The following is a 14021-nucleotide window of genomic DNA, read 5'->3' on the forward strand; positions in this document are numbered from 1 at the left end:
CGCCGCAATAAGTTATAATGTAACGTTGTAAGCCTCATTTTGGCGCCCCTTTACCTTGGCGCCCGGGGACATATGTACCCCCCTGCCCCCCCCTAGTTACGCCTCTGGGTACCCTCCCAGCAGAGATGAGTCCCAGACGATGCTCATTCTCGTATCCGTATACCCACTCATTTAGTATTTGCTCGGGAATTATCTGAGATTGCAATATCCTACTTAAAGCTCTGCCCGCTGGCATTTCGCCTCATCTGAGCAAAACGGAGCCGATCTTTATCGAGGTACCTTATTCATCGCCATGGAGGCAATGTAGGCTGCGTTTTATTGTCATGAAAACAGCAATCGATGACGCTGTCTCTCAGGAACAGAACCGTAAGAGCTTCCATTGCCCTTCTTGCGTGTCGCTCAAGGACACTGTTCGAATAATGAACGTGGCTATTCAAATCGTTACGCCGGGTCTCTTTAAACGCTCGTGAACTCGGCGATAACTGATCACGTTTAATCGCGTACCTATTCTTGCCATATGCAAGAGAGCACATACTTAATGACAAAGAAAAAACAATTATCTATTCACTGAGAGGAGTTTGGTTTACAGTACTTTAATGTCATTCGGCTTAAGTCAAGATGAGGGGAGTTAATTTTGACGAGGGCAATAAAGAGTAGTTGGAATGCAATTCTTGTATGCGCAGTTCGGTGTATATTATAGCGAGTGAAGCGTTCTTGTAAAACATTATTTATGGGTTTAAATTGCATCTCGCACTTTGCATCACAATGTCAGAGAAGAAGTAATGTTCTCGTTTAAATCAATATTTATGCACGTATTGTAATTACCTTTGTATCAATAGTTTCGCACCCATCAACCATGACTGTTTTGAAAAAAATAATGCAAAACTCATGGGTATATCCGTGATGGGCTTATCTTTGCATTTCACAGGGTTTACAGTTCATGGTGGTTGTGTTGCATTTCCCAAAATGCATTACCTTTAGGGGTGTGAATCATTCTTTCCCACTCGGCACATGGGATCTGTTTGAATGCTTTTTTTTTATTACTTCCAAGAAACCGTGTTAGCATCATGGGTACAGGGTGACTGCACATTTATTCTCCAATCAAGCAGTGATCCTTCTAAGCCATGTTGTACATATGTAGCCAGCGAAGAGAAGGCAGTTGGGAACACATCCCCGTCTCACTCGTGTGCATTTGCTGCTGGAAATGTTGCCTATGGTGCTGTTTGTGATCATCGGTAATTGTCACGCGGCCTACGTGCTCATCACGCGAGGGAAAAACATGAATTATCGCATCAGGTTAAACAACTTCTGTATATTTATTTTTTATTGGATTGCCAATTGACAGAATTTGACAAGAACAAACAAAGTTAATACACCAGGTAATTTCCCTAAGATAGATGGCACCACCATAACATTAGGTTACTGGTAATTGTGAATTCTACCAAAATTATGCGATACTGATTTTTGCATAAGTTGACATATGGGACAAGAATTAGGCAGATGCTGTGAGCATATTGTATTTGTTTGGTACTCACAGCTAACAATGTGGTGTCCAAGCAGTGCCCGGTGCATTTAGCGTGCTAATTTACAAAGTAAGTCATAGTTGCTCTAACTGTTCAGAGGGCAGGAGAATATTATTGTTGTTATTATCGGCTGTAACAGTCATACTCTCCTCAGCCTTTCTTTTCCAGAAATTGAAAAGCGCTTTTGGCCGCCAAAAGATAAAATTTGTTCTTGGCGAGGTTTATGCAATTGCCCGCTGTCACACTGCTGCCAAGCGCAGAGTTGGATTGGTTGTGAATCAGCTTCCATTTCCTTCTGTGTTGGGTAAAGCGTGCCCATTGATTATTCTGTTAGCAAACTATGTGCCATTTCCGGGGCTGTGCATGCCACCTGCTGCGGTAATACTTCGTGCAGGGTGCCAGATGCATTGATTTTGCCCCACCTATGCACATGGCTAGATGGCTCATTGCTAATAGCTCTTCTGGCACAAGGTTTTGTTTTATTTCTGTCTGTCTAGACTTTCATTAGCATTGGTGACACAGAGGTTAGCTCAACGAGTTTTGAATCTGGAGACCTGAAATCAATTTCTGGCCTGGGCTAATATAAGTAGGGGAGTGATATCTAATCTTGCCTCTCCTCCACCGTTCCGCCCCACCACCCTTCATCAACCAGCATTGACCAATGTGGTGAACATCATGGGACCTCCTTTGCCAGTACCAAAATATGAGAATAGGTTTTCCCCATTTTTCTAGCAACAAAACAGCTGTGTTAAGTTGTTAAAACACCAAACTGAAACCTTTTACAAGCAATCATGTCTGCATTGCGTGCATTATAAATTGAACTATTATTATTATTATTAACCACAATGCTTGTTGTCAGAATGCAAACAAAAAACATACTCTGATAGTATATAATGCATTGTCCTTGAAACTGATTGGTCCACACCAGAGACAGCTTTCTTTCGAGCCTCTGGTCTAACACCGTTTGAGACGAGGCTCAAAATAAAGCTGTCTCTCAAAGACAATTCATATAATATTATCAGTGTTTTTTGTTTGCGTCCTGATCACAAGTACATGTGGTTAATGCAGACATGATTCCTTGTAAAAGGTTTCAGTTTGGTGTTTTAGCATCTTAACACCTGTTTTGTTGCCAGAAAAAAGGGGAAAACCTATTAGAAATGTGGTGAAGTATGGTCAAAACAACTCCCACGACTCACGCGGCACATGCAGGGTTCATAGAACAAGCAGTGAACGCGCGGTAGCACGTTCACTGCTTATTGCAGGGGTTCGCACCTCCGTTTAGCGCGGTTGGCTACGTACGGTGCGAAAGAGCTTCAACATTTACCGTACAACACCACGCACCGTCTGCCTTCATAGTGGATGTTTAAAGATCCCGTGGCTATTGTGTGGCAGCGTCAGGGTCCAAGTTTGGGGAATGACACCGCAAATTACTCGATTTGTATAATCCTGTGCATAGTTTTGTCGCCCCCTACTGCAAAAAAATGGCAGAACCCTCATGAAAAATAGTCATGAATCTCGGTGAGGCTCTCCTGGGTAGAAAAGCATAGGGCGCCACAGTGGCGAGATTTTAAATCCCTCGCTTGATATACAAGAGGTCATGGGTGCAATCCCGACCCCGATGCCTGTATATTTGGAGTTTGCATGTTCTCTCAGTGGGCGTGTGGATTTTTCTCCAGGTGTTCCGGTTTTTCCCGCCACATTTACAATCAACATGTAATGAGAGTATTTGGCTGCTGCTATACATTTCCATATGATCTTATGCCGCTTCGTTGAGCTATGATTTGTGGCCACGTCGCCTCAGAAAACGAGCTGTATCGCTCAGTGGACCTTACCTGGTAAAATATATATTTTTATAGTTGTTTACTTAGTCCCGTGTAGCTATAAACTCGTTTTATTGTTACCCAGTCCCTGGGCAATTTATTTTCAATTTTGCAGATTGTTTCCTGTAAAGTGGCAATATAGGAAAATAAATGTCCACATGACAAGCCACATCGTTGACCTATCATTTGCGGCTGGGTCGCCTCTGAAAAAATAGTTATACAGCTCGGTGGGCTTTACCTGGTAAAATTCTAATAATTTAGTTAATAATAAAATAATTATAAGTTATAATTATATTCTATTTCTTCTCTTGCCCATTTTTGGGATGCTGTTCCCTCCACATTTAGCTTCATTTCAGTGCCCTTTGTTTCAGTGCAGAGTGCAGTGTCTGTGATGCATGCCTGCCATCTGTGCCTCACAGTGGGTTTTTGGGAATAAGTAATATTTTAAAATCCTTTTTTTTAAACACGCTTTAATGAAATGTACCCTATTCTCAATAGCAAAACTCCACGACTCCAGGAAGTGGCTGCAAAGCTTGCCATAACGTAAGTGACCGTGGTGATTTACAGCCAACGTCAGTTGAGCGTGGACAATTAGACCCAAGCCAAAACATATAAAAATGAATGTTTAAAAATACTTTGTATTTTTTTAATAGAATATAGTATTGTCATCAGTATGACATAAGTATACCAAGTTTGCAGTCGATCCCACTTTGGGAAGTGGGTTAAAATTGAGTTACAAGATTTGAGGATATGACAACAACAACAGACAGAGTGAGTTAAATAAAAGCGTGTAAAAAGGAAAAGGCTTTACCCTTTCCGGCGGCAATACGGATGGTGTTAGGATGTTCAAAGCCTATTCTTATTTCGTAATTTTGATAACCGGCAAACAGGGTCTCATGGATACGACTGCTCCACCCTAGATATTGATGCTTTGATATTGGCATTCCCTTTGTGCTGTTCACCTTTTTGGCGTTTTCTGGTGTAACGCAGGTGAGACGAGGCCATACATGAGGCTGTCTCTGGTGTAGGCCAATCGGTTTCGAAGACGGTGCATGCGTTATTACCGAAGCATGCTTATTTGCATGTGTTACACAATCATGTGTGGTCAATGGAGACTTGATGCCTTGCGATAGGTGTCTCTTTGGTGTATAAACATCTTAACACTTGTATTATTACTGGGAAGGGTAAAACCGGTATAGTTTTGATACTGGCAAAAATAGTCCAGTAGAGACAGTGGGGTTAGTGCAGGGGTCGGCAATTGACCAATCATAACAAGAAGAGCCATTTTGTTCGAATTCGGTAACAAATTCAATATTTCAGGAGCCATGCTTATGCGAGACGGTGATCCCTTAATAGACGACATCACGAAGCAGCAGCCACAGGTTCCCGACCCCTGGGTTCGTGGGTTGCGCCGAGACTGTGCGCGTGACGTTCACTTGCACGCTAGAGGGGTGGGGGAGGGGCATGCTGCAGGTAGAGCAGCAGGTGAATTTTGACAATCTTTGGAGAGTCTGTGCAGTTTTTGAGTGGCGAGATGTTATCTCCCTTGCCTGGCATGCAGGAGGTCGTGGGCTCAATCCCGACCTGACGCCTGTATATTTGGAATTTTGCACGTTCTCTTCAAAGTCGCATGGATTTTTTTTCGGGTCAACATGCGTTTAGAGTGTTTGGTTGCGATAAATTTCCACATGATAAGCCCACGTTGTTCAGCTTTGTGGCCAGGTTGCTTCTGAAAAAGAGCTAAATAGCTCGGTAGGCCTTAACTGGCAAAATAAAAATCGTTTAGTAAAGTGTTGGTTTATTGTAATTATGCCTGGAGCTTTTTTCGTAACCATAATATCCTTCCACATACGAACGGTATACATTAGAACCCCTACTTAACAATGGTAATTGGTTGTTAAGCAAGTATAGGAAATACATGTTAAAGGCTTAATTCGTTCTAATAGCATCGAAAAAAAACCGTACGTTAGAATATTAAAACAATGGGTATTAATACAAAAAGATACTGACAATATAATACATGTATAATATTAATAGAAACATGGTGAACGCCACGTGTTAAGTGAGGACTTGCCGTACATGGGCACAGATGGCTGACTAGTCGGCATGCAACGTCACAATCCCATTGACCTGGGTTAAATTCCTGCACACTAGTGATGACTGGTATCTGGTTTGGAACTCTTGTAGCTCAACTCAACCTAAAGTGAGAACTATGCAAGTCCCGTGTGTGTGGACGCAGGGCGGCACCGTGCCGAGTGAATATTGAGCGAGGCTTCCGTGTGTATGTGTGTATGTGTGGACCCAAGGTGGCACCGTGCCAAGTGAATATTGAGCGAGGCTTCCATGTGTATGTGTGGACGCAGGGTGGCACCGTGCCGAGTGAATATTGAGCGAGGCTTCCGTGTATATGTGTGGACCCAAGGTGGCACCGTGCCGAGTGAATATTGAGCGAGGCTTCCGTGTGTGTGGACCCGGGGTGGCACCGTGCCGAGTGAATATTGAGCGAGGCTTCCGTGTGTATGTGTGGACCCGGGGTGGCACCGTGCCGAGTGAATATTGAGCGAGACTTCTGTGTGTGTGTGTGGACTCAAGGTGGCACCGTGCCGAGTGAATATTGAGCGAGGTTTCCGTATGTGTGTGGACGCAGGGCGGCACCGTGCCGAGTGAATATTGAGCGAGGCTTCCGTGTGTGTGTGTGTGTGGACGCAGGGCGGCACCGTGATTGGCAGCGCGCGCTGCAAGGAGTTCCGCACACGCGAGGGCCGGCTCGCGGCGGCGTTCCACCTCGTGCAGCGCGGAATCTCCAACCTGTGCGTGATTGGCGGCGACGGCAGCCTGACGGGCGCCAACATCTTCCGCGAGGAGTGGAGCGGCCTGTTGCAGGAGCTCGTCAAGCAGGGTGAGCCACCTCATCCTCTCACCGGTCCGTTCACTATCATCATCACCACCATCGGCCGTCGTCCACTGCTGGATGAAGGCCTCCAGACCCCGTCGCCAGAGTTCAGTCGTCTGTGCTGCTACCATCCATCTTGTTCCTCCACATGCATGAACTTATCTCGTTGCTCTCAGAATTATTTTTTTCTTATTGCGGAGGATCGTGGTTCGAGCCCGGTGGGCGCCCTGGTTAATGCTGTGGGTGTATTCACCAAAAAATATTCGCCGTCAGCTCCACGGTGGATATTAAAGATCCCGTGACATAAAAAAAAACTGTAGGCCTTGTGTGCCGGCATCACCCCCTACTGGCAGACTCTATACCCGTCCGTGAAACATAGCACCTTAGTGATGGTCTTTTGTGCTGTTAGAATGTATGTATGTTGAACTTATTTCAAACCGTACACAGCCAACCATGATAATTGGAGGTGCGGAATGGGGGAATGACAGCTAACTAAACACAAAAAAGCAGTTCCAAAGAAATATATTTTTTTCCAATCAAGAATAGCATGTTATCGTCGTTGCAGGCAAGATCTCGAACGATGTCGCGGAAAAGTATTCGCATCTCAACATCGTGGGCATGGTGGGCTCCATCGACAATGACTTCTGTGGCACCGACATGACCATCGGCACCGACTCCGCGCTGCACCGCATCATCGAGGTTGTGGACGCCATCATGACCACGGCTCAGAGGTATTGCGCAATGCCCTCTCCCCGTGCGTGCACGTGTCCGTTGGTTCGCGCTTCTCGCGTCTGTCTGGAACGCTCTTCCCTTTCCGATATTAGGAAGCCAACTCGATTGAAATTCATTTCTTTACGTTCAGTTTGTTGTCCTTCGCCCGCACCTCCGATTAGCACGATTGGCTACGTACGGTGCAGAAGAAGTTCAACATTACATACGTACATGTAACATAGGCTAAAGCAAGTCGTTTTTTTTCTTCCAAAATCTGACATGAATACTCCAAAGGAGATGTTGCATTCTTGGATGTTCTGATTTTGTAGTTTTTGTTATTTTATGCAGTCTCAGTATAGCTCAGGCTCTCTGGGAATCGTATACGTGTTGGATTCAAGTGAACATCACCTGGATTTACCCAGCAAACAATAATGCTCTTGATCCACTCCAGTTAAAGATAAATTCAAATGTATGCTCCAGCATTAAGCCGTAAGGATATAAAACCAGTTATTTATAGCGCTGTTCATAATTATCATCTCATTATGTGGAGCTTTCACTTATCAGCCCAACAGTAATTACCATCGATAGATAGAATTCCACTGTGGAAATTAATATAGAGCGGTACTTGCTTGCGACCCTTTGATATTAGACAGATTGACCGCCAAGCTATCGTTCCACCTACCTTAACATGGCAATACAAATAATCTTTACGTAAAAGTAAATGGAGTAGACTTGTTTGCTTAATTTTTTTTTCTATAGTGCCACTTTACAGGATATAATCTGCAACATTGAATATAAATTGTCCATGGACTGAGTAAAAATAAAATTAGCTTATATCTACACGGGAACTAGTCGAAAACTAGAAACTATTTTTTTTATTTTACCAGGTAAGGCCCACTAGCTCTTTTTCACAAGCGACCTGACCACAAATTGTAGGTCAATGAAGTGGCTTGTCACGTGGAAATTCATAGCAGCCAAATACTCTAAACGCATGTTTGTAAATGTGGAGGGAAAAATCGGAGGACCCGGGGAAAAATCCACACGACCACGGGAAGAGAGACACGCAAACTTCATATATACAGCAGGTGTTAGGGTTGGGATCAAACCTATGACCTCCTGAATACCAGGCCAGGTAGTTTACATTTGTCCACTATGGTGCTCCCTCATCCCGTCGGTTTATGTTACTGGGCACACACATAGGAATGTTAACTGCAAGGGTAGACATTTAAGAAATATTGATGTCTTATATTAGTTATGTGGAAACAGTGGTTCTTTAATTGCACGTGTCAGTCGGTGTTAGCCTATGTGGCCGATTTACACTCTCTGAGTTATTGCTTTGGTGATATTAATGCTTGTGTTGTTTGTTTTTCTCAACCTAGCCATCAGAGGACATTTGTTTTGGAAGTTATGGGACGACATTGCGGGTAAGTAACGCATTGTTTGATCAACGTTACTTTATTTTAATATTGTGAATACCTTTACCTTGACGAAAATAAAATTCCGTATTTTTTTTAGTATACAATAATGTAGACAACGGTAAGTGAAATGATCAACGTATAAAACAATTAATCCGCACATGAGCTGATTGTATCACTCCATCTCCACGTTGCGCGTCAACTTTGGTGTAATCCCACCTCTGGCTGCCACTGTCCGACGTTGATACATTTCTTATAACGCCCTTCATCCTGGAAAGTCTCACTGCATCCCAGGATTCCTTTACATTAGTTATCCTGTTTGGGATGATCTCCAATGTCTGATGGGTGGTTATCCATGGGGAAGGACATCTGAGCACCTACAGATAACCCATGCATTTAAGGGAATAACTTTCCCAAAATCCGTACGGATGGGTCAGAAACTTACATTGCTCTCAGCTGCCACCTCATGAGCTTGCAAGTTTCAAAATTGTGATGTATTAATGATCCACCAACCCTACCTATGAAGTGAATTCCAGGCAATTGCCACCACTGGCCGTGTTGAAGTCAAAAGGCTGTGAGTGGGGTTGAAGGCCTCGCAGCTTTACCCAACATCTCCCTTCGCCACTTTCAACAATAGCGTTATGCTACCTCTAATACGCCTCACCAAGACAAATTACTTTGTAAAGCTTTAGGTTCCTCAAAATAACACATTCCTGCGGAGGGAGCTGGTAGGAACGTTGGGTTGCTCGGTCAATGGCCAGGGTCAACGGCGGCGTGGTGTATTCTGAAAATATGCCCGACTGTGAGGGCGGGCACAAGCCGGCGTGAGTAGGTTAAACGTTGAGTTTGATAAGGGCACCACAGGGTGACCAGCCCTTCCCCTCCCCACCCAGCCCCACCCCTCCCATCCCCCACCCAGCTCCACCCTACCCACCCAGGCCCTCCCAACCCTCCCCTCCCCACCCAGCCCCACCCAGGCCCTCCCCACCCAGCCCCACCCAGGCCCTCCCCACCCAGCCCCTCCCTGCACGACGGACGCAATGATCCCCTGTGGGCTGGTGTAACCAGGAGGTTCCTACCAGTATAAGTAATAACTATTTTAATTATACAAGTCCGAGGCCAGCCCAGGACATGCTGGCGGGACTATGTCACTCAACTGGCCTGGCAACTCCTGGGAATTCCCCAGGAAAAGCTAGAGCCTGTCGCCAGGGAAAGGGAGGTCTGGACCGCCACTACTCAACACGCTGCCGCCGTTACCCTCGCCAGGACAAGCGGACTGAGAAATGAAAGAACGAAGTTCTATTTTTCACTATTGGGCACGGCAGCAAAAACAACAACAAACACACCAAGATAACACAGTATATTTAACTGCCTTTCAAAAATAATAATAAGCAAAACGTTTCAAGAATTAAATTGTTGCGAGAAAAAAAAATCTACGTGACATTTGTTCAATCAAAATAATAAGAGATCCGTACGTGACAGTTGGCTCTGCAACGCAGCCCCCTCTCCCGTGCTCTGCCTCCCCTCCACACCTGGTTTGTCTTTACAAACCTGCACCTCTCCTGCCCTCCTGGAATATTCTTAACAACAGCCTATGTACACGATGGCCCCTCGGTTAACGCGCTTAATCCGTTCCAAGAAAACTACCATGAACCGAAGTAACTGTTAATCGAATTCACTTTTAAGTTGAAAATGAAGTCCAAATCGCCGAGTCTGCATGAGAGCTTTTTTCCACCGCCAAAACAGAAAACGTAATGTAAACAAAACCAGTCGAGGTGTAAATGCTCATAAATGGGCATCGCTGATTAGCTGAGGACATGGCTCAGCCACACTTTCTTCAAGGGCTCAGATTGGCTGAAATTGGCGCACCGCGTGCATAACGTAAACACGCCGTTAATCAGAAGTTTAGCGTTAGTTGAAACCATGGGGTTCTATGGGAGGCGAAAACTTTAACCTGAAAAACACCGTGAACCAATGTCGCTGTTAACCGAGGGACTACTGCATATATCTGTAAACCGTCGTGGATGTCATTGTTAAGCACATTCACTGTGACGGATCGTTGGCTAAATCCTCCCTAATTCCTTCAGTTTCCGAGGTTAATCCTGCTGTGCAATGGAAAGAGTGATCTCCTTGCCCTACAAAACTCTTCACCTGGCGCAGTGTTTCGTAGCGGCGTTGATTTTAGTAATATTGTGCTCTTAAATTATAAACGGCTACGCGCACAAAATATGCGATACTGCGTCTGCCAAAACGGCACGTAAAGTTTTCATTGGCGTTCATCCCATGGGACAAATCTTACCGTTCTCATTAGTTTTAGCACAGTTATAAGCTGGATTGAAGCTCAGCTGCTTGTTCAGTTGGACTTGCTACGTGATGTAGAAAACCATGAATGTGAGCTTGTGTTTGCTTCAGATAACTTACGTAAAATGTTAACTTGAAAATATTTAAATTACAAACCAAGTGTGCTATGGGCACCAGATTTTGAGATGTAGACCTTTCAATTCACCATGCTCTGAGAGAGCATTGCATCATATCTTGTTGGAGAACACGACGTTACAGGACTGCTTCTGAAGTAATTTAACAGGGCTCTGATCCACCACTAGATGGGGATGGTGGCTACACTTTTTGCCGCTTTATTTTTTTGGCAAGACTTCACCGATTGAGGACACGTAAGAGATGAAATCTAGCACATCAGGGGAAAACAAACATTTTATTCTAAACTATTTTCATGCATGAAATAATGAAAAGCACACTACAGATATTTATTTTAAATCTCAGTTTATTTCCCCTTTGCATGGAACGCAAGATGTTTGTTTGCAAGCTCAGTTCTGAAGCTGCCACGAGATGGCAGTACAACAACAACAACGATCTGCTTTTCCGCTCTGAGCATCACCCCATCTGGAGTGTTATATGCAGAGATTCTAGATTTGAAGCTTTCGTGACTGCAAGGATTCATATTCTTAGGTTTTTTCGGTAAAGTCACAGCTGTCGTGGCTGTGACGGTTCCACCTGAAGACGGAGGCTTGTGTTGCTTCCGAAACGTCATGATTTTAATTTTTTTATTTTACTTTTATTAATTTACATTTTTTACCTACGTGACTTTACCGAAAAAACCTAAGAATATATGCAGAGACTGTGACAAAATAAAAACCAAAATCTGAGTAAATGAAACTGGCCTACCACTTGGTGCAACGCCTGTGTGACCAGCTACCTTGCGCTGGTGAGTGCCCTGGCGTGCGGCGCTGACTGGGTCTTCATCCCGGAGAGTCCCCCGGAGGAGGGCTGGGAAGAGAAGATGTGCACGAAGCTCACCGAGGTATCCCCGCCTGCTCGCTCCTGAGCCTGCGTTCTGTACGCCTCGTCCAACGTGTCCTGTGTTATCCTCTTAAACGTGACGACGCTGCCGTTTAAGCGTACGTGCCGGAGCAAATTCCAGCCGCCAATGAACCCTTTCGCATTCTGAGACGTCTGCAAGTTGCGGGGTGGGTGTCTTGTTCACCGCTGAATCTCGGAATGCGCAAGCGGTTTGGCGTTAATTTTATTTGGAGAGGCGTAGCCCCGTTGTTTTTAAAGACATTGTATTCGCCGCAGAGAACTGTAGCGACATGACCGCACTCTATGATAGCTGATGCCAAACTGTGCCGCACGCCCTCCCGCATTGCCCTAAGCCCTAAGGGAACCTTGGTACTGATAAAATTATTTGAATTAAGTCTTTGTTCCGGTTCCGTTGCGATGATGTAGATTTTCGGATATAGGTGTACATCGGAATGGAATCAAAATAATAACTTATGACGTACACGTACGTACACGTACGTCATCGGAACGGAAAAAGGTTAAGATACACGTGCGCTAGCAGGTAAGGCCCACTGAGCTATAGAGAAGGGACATAGCTCAACTAATTGGCATATCATTTGGAATTCATAGTAGCCAAATACTCTAAACGCATGTTTCTAAATGTGGAGGGAAAAATTGAAGGACCTGGATAAAAATCCACGTGACCACGGGGAGATCATGAAAACTCCAAATATACAGGGATTAGGGATGGGATCGAACCAAATCACCTTATGTATATCAAGCGAGGTAGTTACCATCTTGCCACCGATTTTGTGTTATTCCCACGATATTGCATATTGTTCAAATTGGATTTAGAGACATATTTAGCGAGTTCTCGCTTTAACCTGATGGCATCTTCCAGTTCTTATTTTACCGCAATGCAGGTTTTAATCTCATGCCACTGGCCATTGCTAGAAAACTTCTGCGCAAATAGAGACATTGATATACCCGCGAGGCTTGTGCCTCGTCCACGTGCCCTCAATCCCAGGTGACAGTGTAGCTGCAACTCGTGTCTTCTTCGCATGAAGCAAGGTGCACGTTTGCCCCCAGAATTGTTTGTTTATAAGCCGATCCATATTTTTATATTTCTCATTTTAAACTGAAAAAAAAATTCCAACGTATGTCAGTATTTAATTGATGTCTTGAATAATTTTTTTTTAAACTGAAGTTTGAATATTTTTGTCAGTTTTTATTTGTACTTGTTGAAATAATGTTGCTGTTTATTTGGAGATGTTTCCTTTTGTAAGTCATCCTGGCTTCACACACTTGTGTCCTCAAATATTTCAGATAAGCTGCTGGTTATTGGCTGTAGTTGGGTAGCCATGAACTCGCCTCTGCTGTATCCCATAAGGCCATGCGCCCAGAACGCTCAGTCCACCGAGTGGGTGTATAATGTTTGTTGAACTTCTTTCGCACCGTACGTAGCCAACCACACTAATCGGAGGTGCGGGGGGGAAGGACAACAAACCAAACACAAAAAGCAGTTCTAAAGAAATCATTTTCAATCTACATTTACAAGTGCCATAGGTTCAGTGGCTTCCTAATATGGGAAGGAAGAGCGTTCCAGACGGCCACAGAAGCGCATCTTAAAACGTGCGGGTGGCTTGTGCACACACACAAACATATCCCTGCTTCAAGCAGAATGGAAAAAAAAGTCTAATTCGTGAAACTTCTTTTCAAGAGAAGATCTTAATAGCTAGTATAAATGTTGAATGTTTTATTTACACCAAATGACATTTTGGCACTTTTTTCCCCAAAGTGGCACCATTCTGTAGGAGAAAATGTGATTGGGACGGGTTATCCAGCGACAGAGATCAGTCCGCCGTTGCCGAGGGAATTTGACCAGATGCTTTCTGGTGTAAACAAGCATAATCAATAATAAAAAATGCAATATGTAGACTTGAGAAATGGACCAAGGCAGTGCTTGCTACATGCATATGTCTGGTATAGAACAAGATGTTGGGCTGAGCGTTACAATTCTCGCACCTCCAATTAGCATGGTTGGCTACGTATGGTGTGAAAGAAGTTCAACATACATGCTGACTCCTCGTCTGCTATGGGTGTAAAAATCATATCAAGAGACAACCGATGACGTGTGTGTGTGTGTGAAGCCAGATGGACTTGCAAAAATAATTTAATTATCTGGTAAGGAAGAGATTGCCGTTAAAAACGTCAAGCCATGTCTGTCACATTTTTTAAGAACAAATGCCTGATTTATAATACCGTGTGTTTTTGTTCTTTGAAATCGAATTCATGTTGTTGATGACACTCGCGATGTTTGTGTTGATGTTTTTCGAAGTATTTGCCATGTGTATTACGTGTAGAA

The 14021-nt window shown here is 44.2% G+C and overlaps 1 protein-coding gene across 6 annotated transcripts in view; it reads left to right on the forward strand.

The window, feature by feature from the left end:
- Window positions 1-14021, forward strand: part of LOC144943863 (ATP-dependent 6-phosphofructokinase, platelet type-like) — a 339772-nt gene that overhangs the window by 21675 nt on the left and 304076 nt on the right. For all 6 annotated transcript variants that reach the window (XM_078871710.1, XM_078871742.1, XM_078871725.1 and 3 more), the window contains exons 5-8: window positions 6053-6242; window positions 6802-6967; window positions 8327-8371; window positions 11570-11678. In XM_078871710.1, the coding sequence (XP_078727836.1) occupies window positions 6053-6242; window positions 6802-6967; window positions 8327-8371; window positions 11570-11678 (510 nt within the window). The remainder of the gene's footprint in view (window positions 1-6052; window positions 6243-6801; window positions 6968-8326; window positions 8372-11569; window positions 11679-14021) is intronic.

Source organism: Lampetra fluviatilis, chromosome 2 (genome assembly GCF_964198595.1).
Source record: "Lampetra fluviatilis chromosome 2, kcLamFluv1.1, whole genome shotgun sequence".
NCBI classification, from domain to species: Eukaryota; Metazoa; Chordata; class Hyperoartia; order Petromyzontiformes; family Petromyzontidae; genus Lampetra; species Lampetra fluviatilis.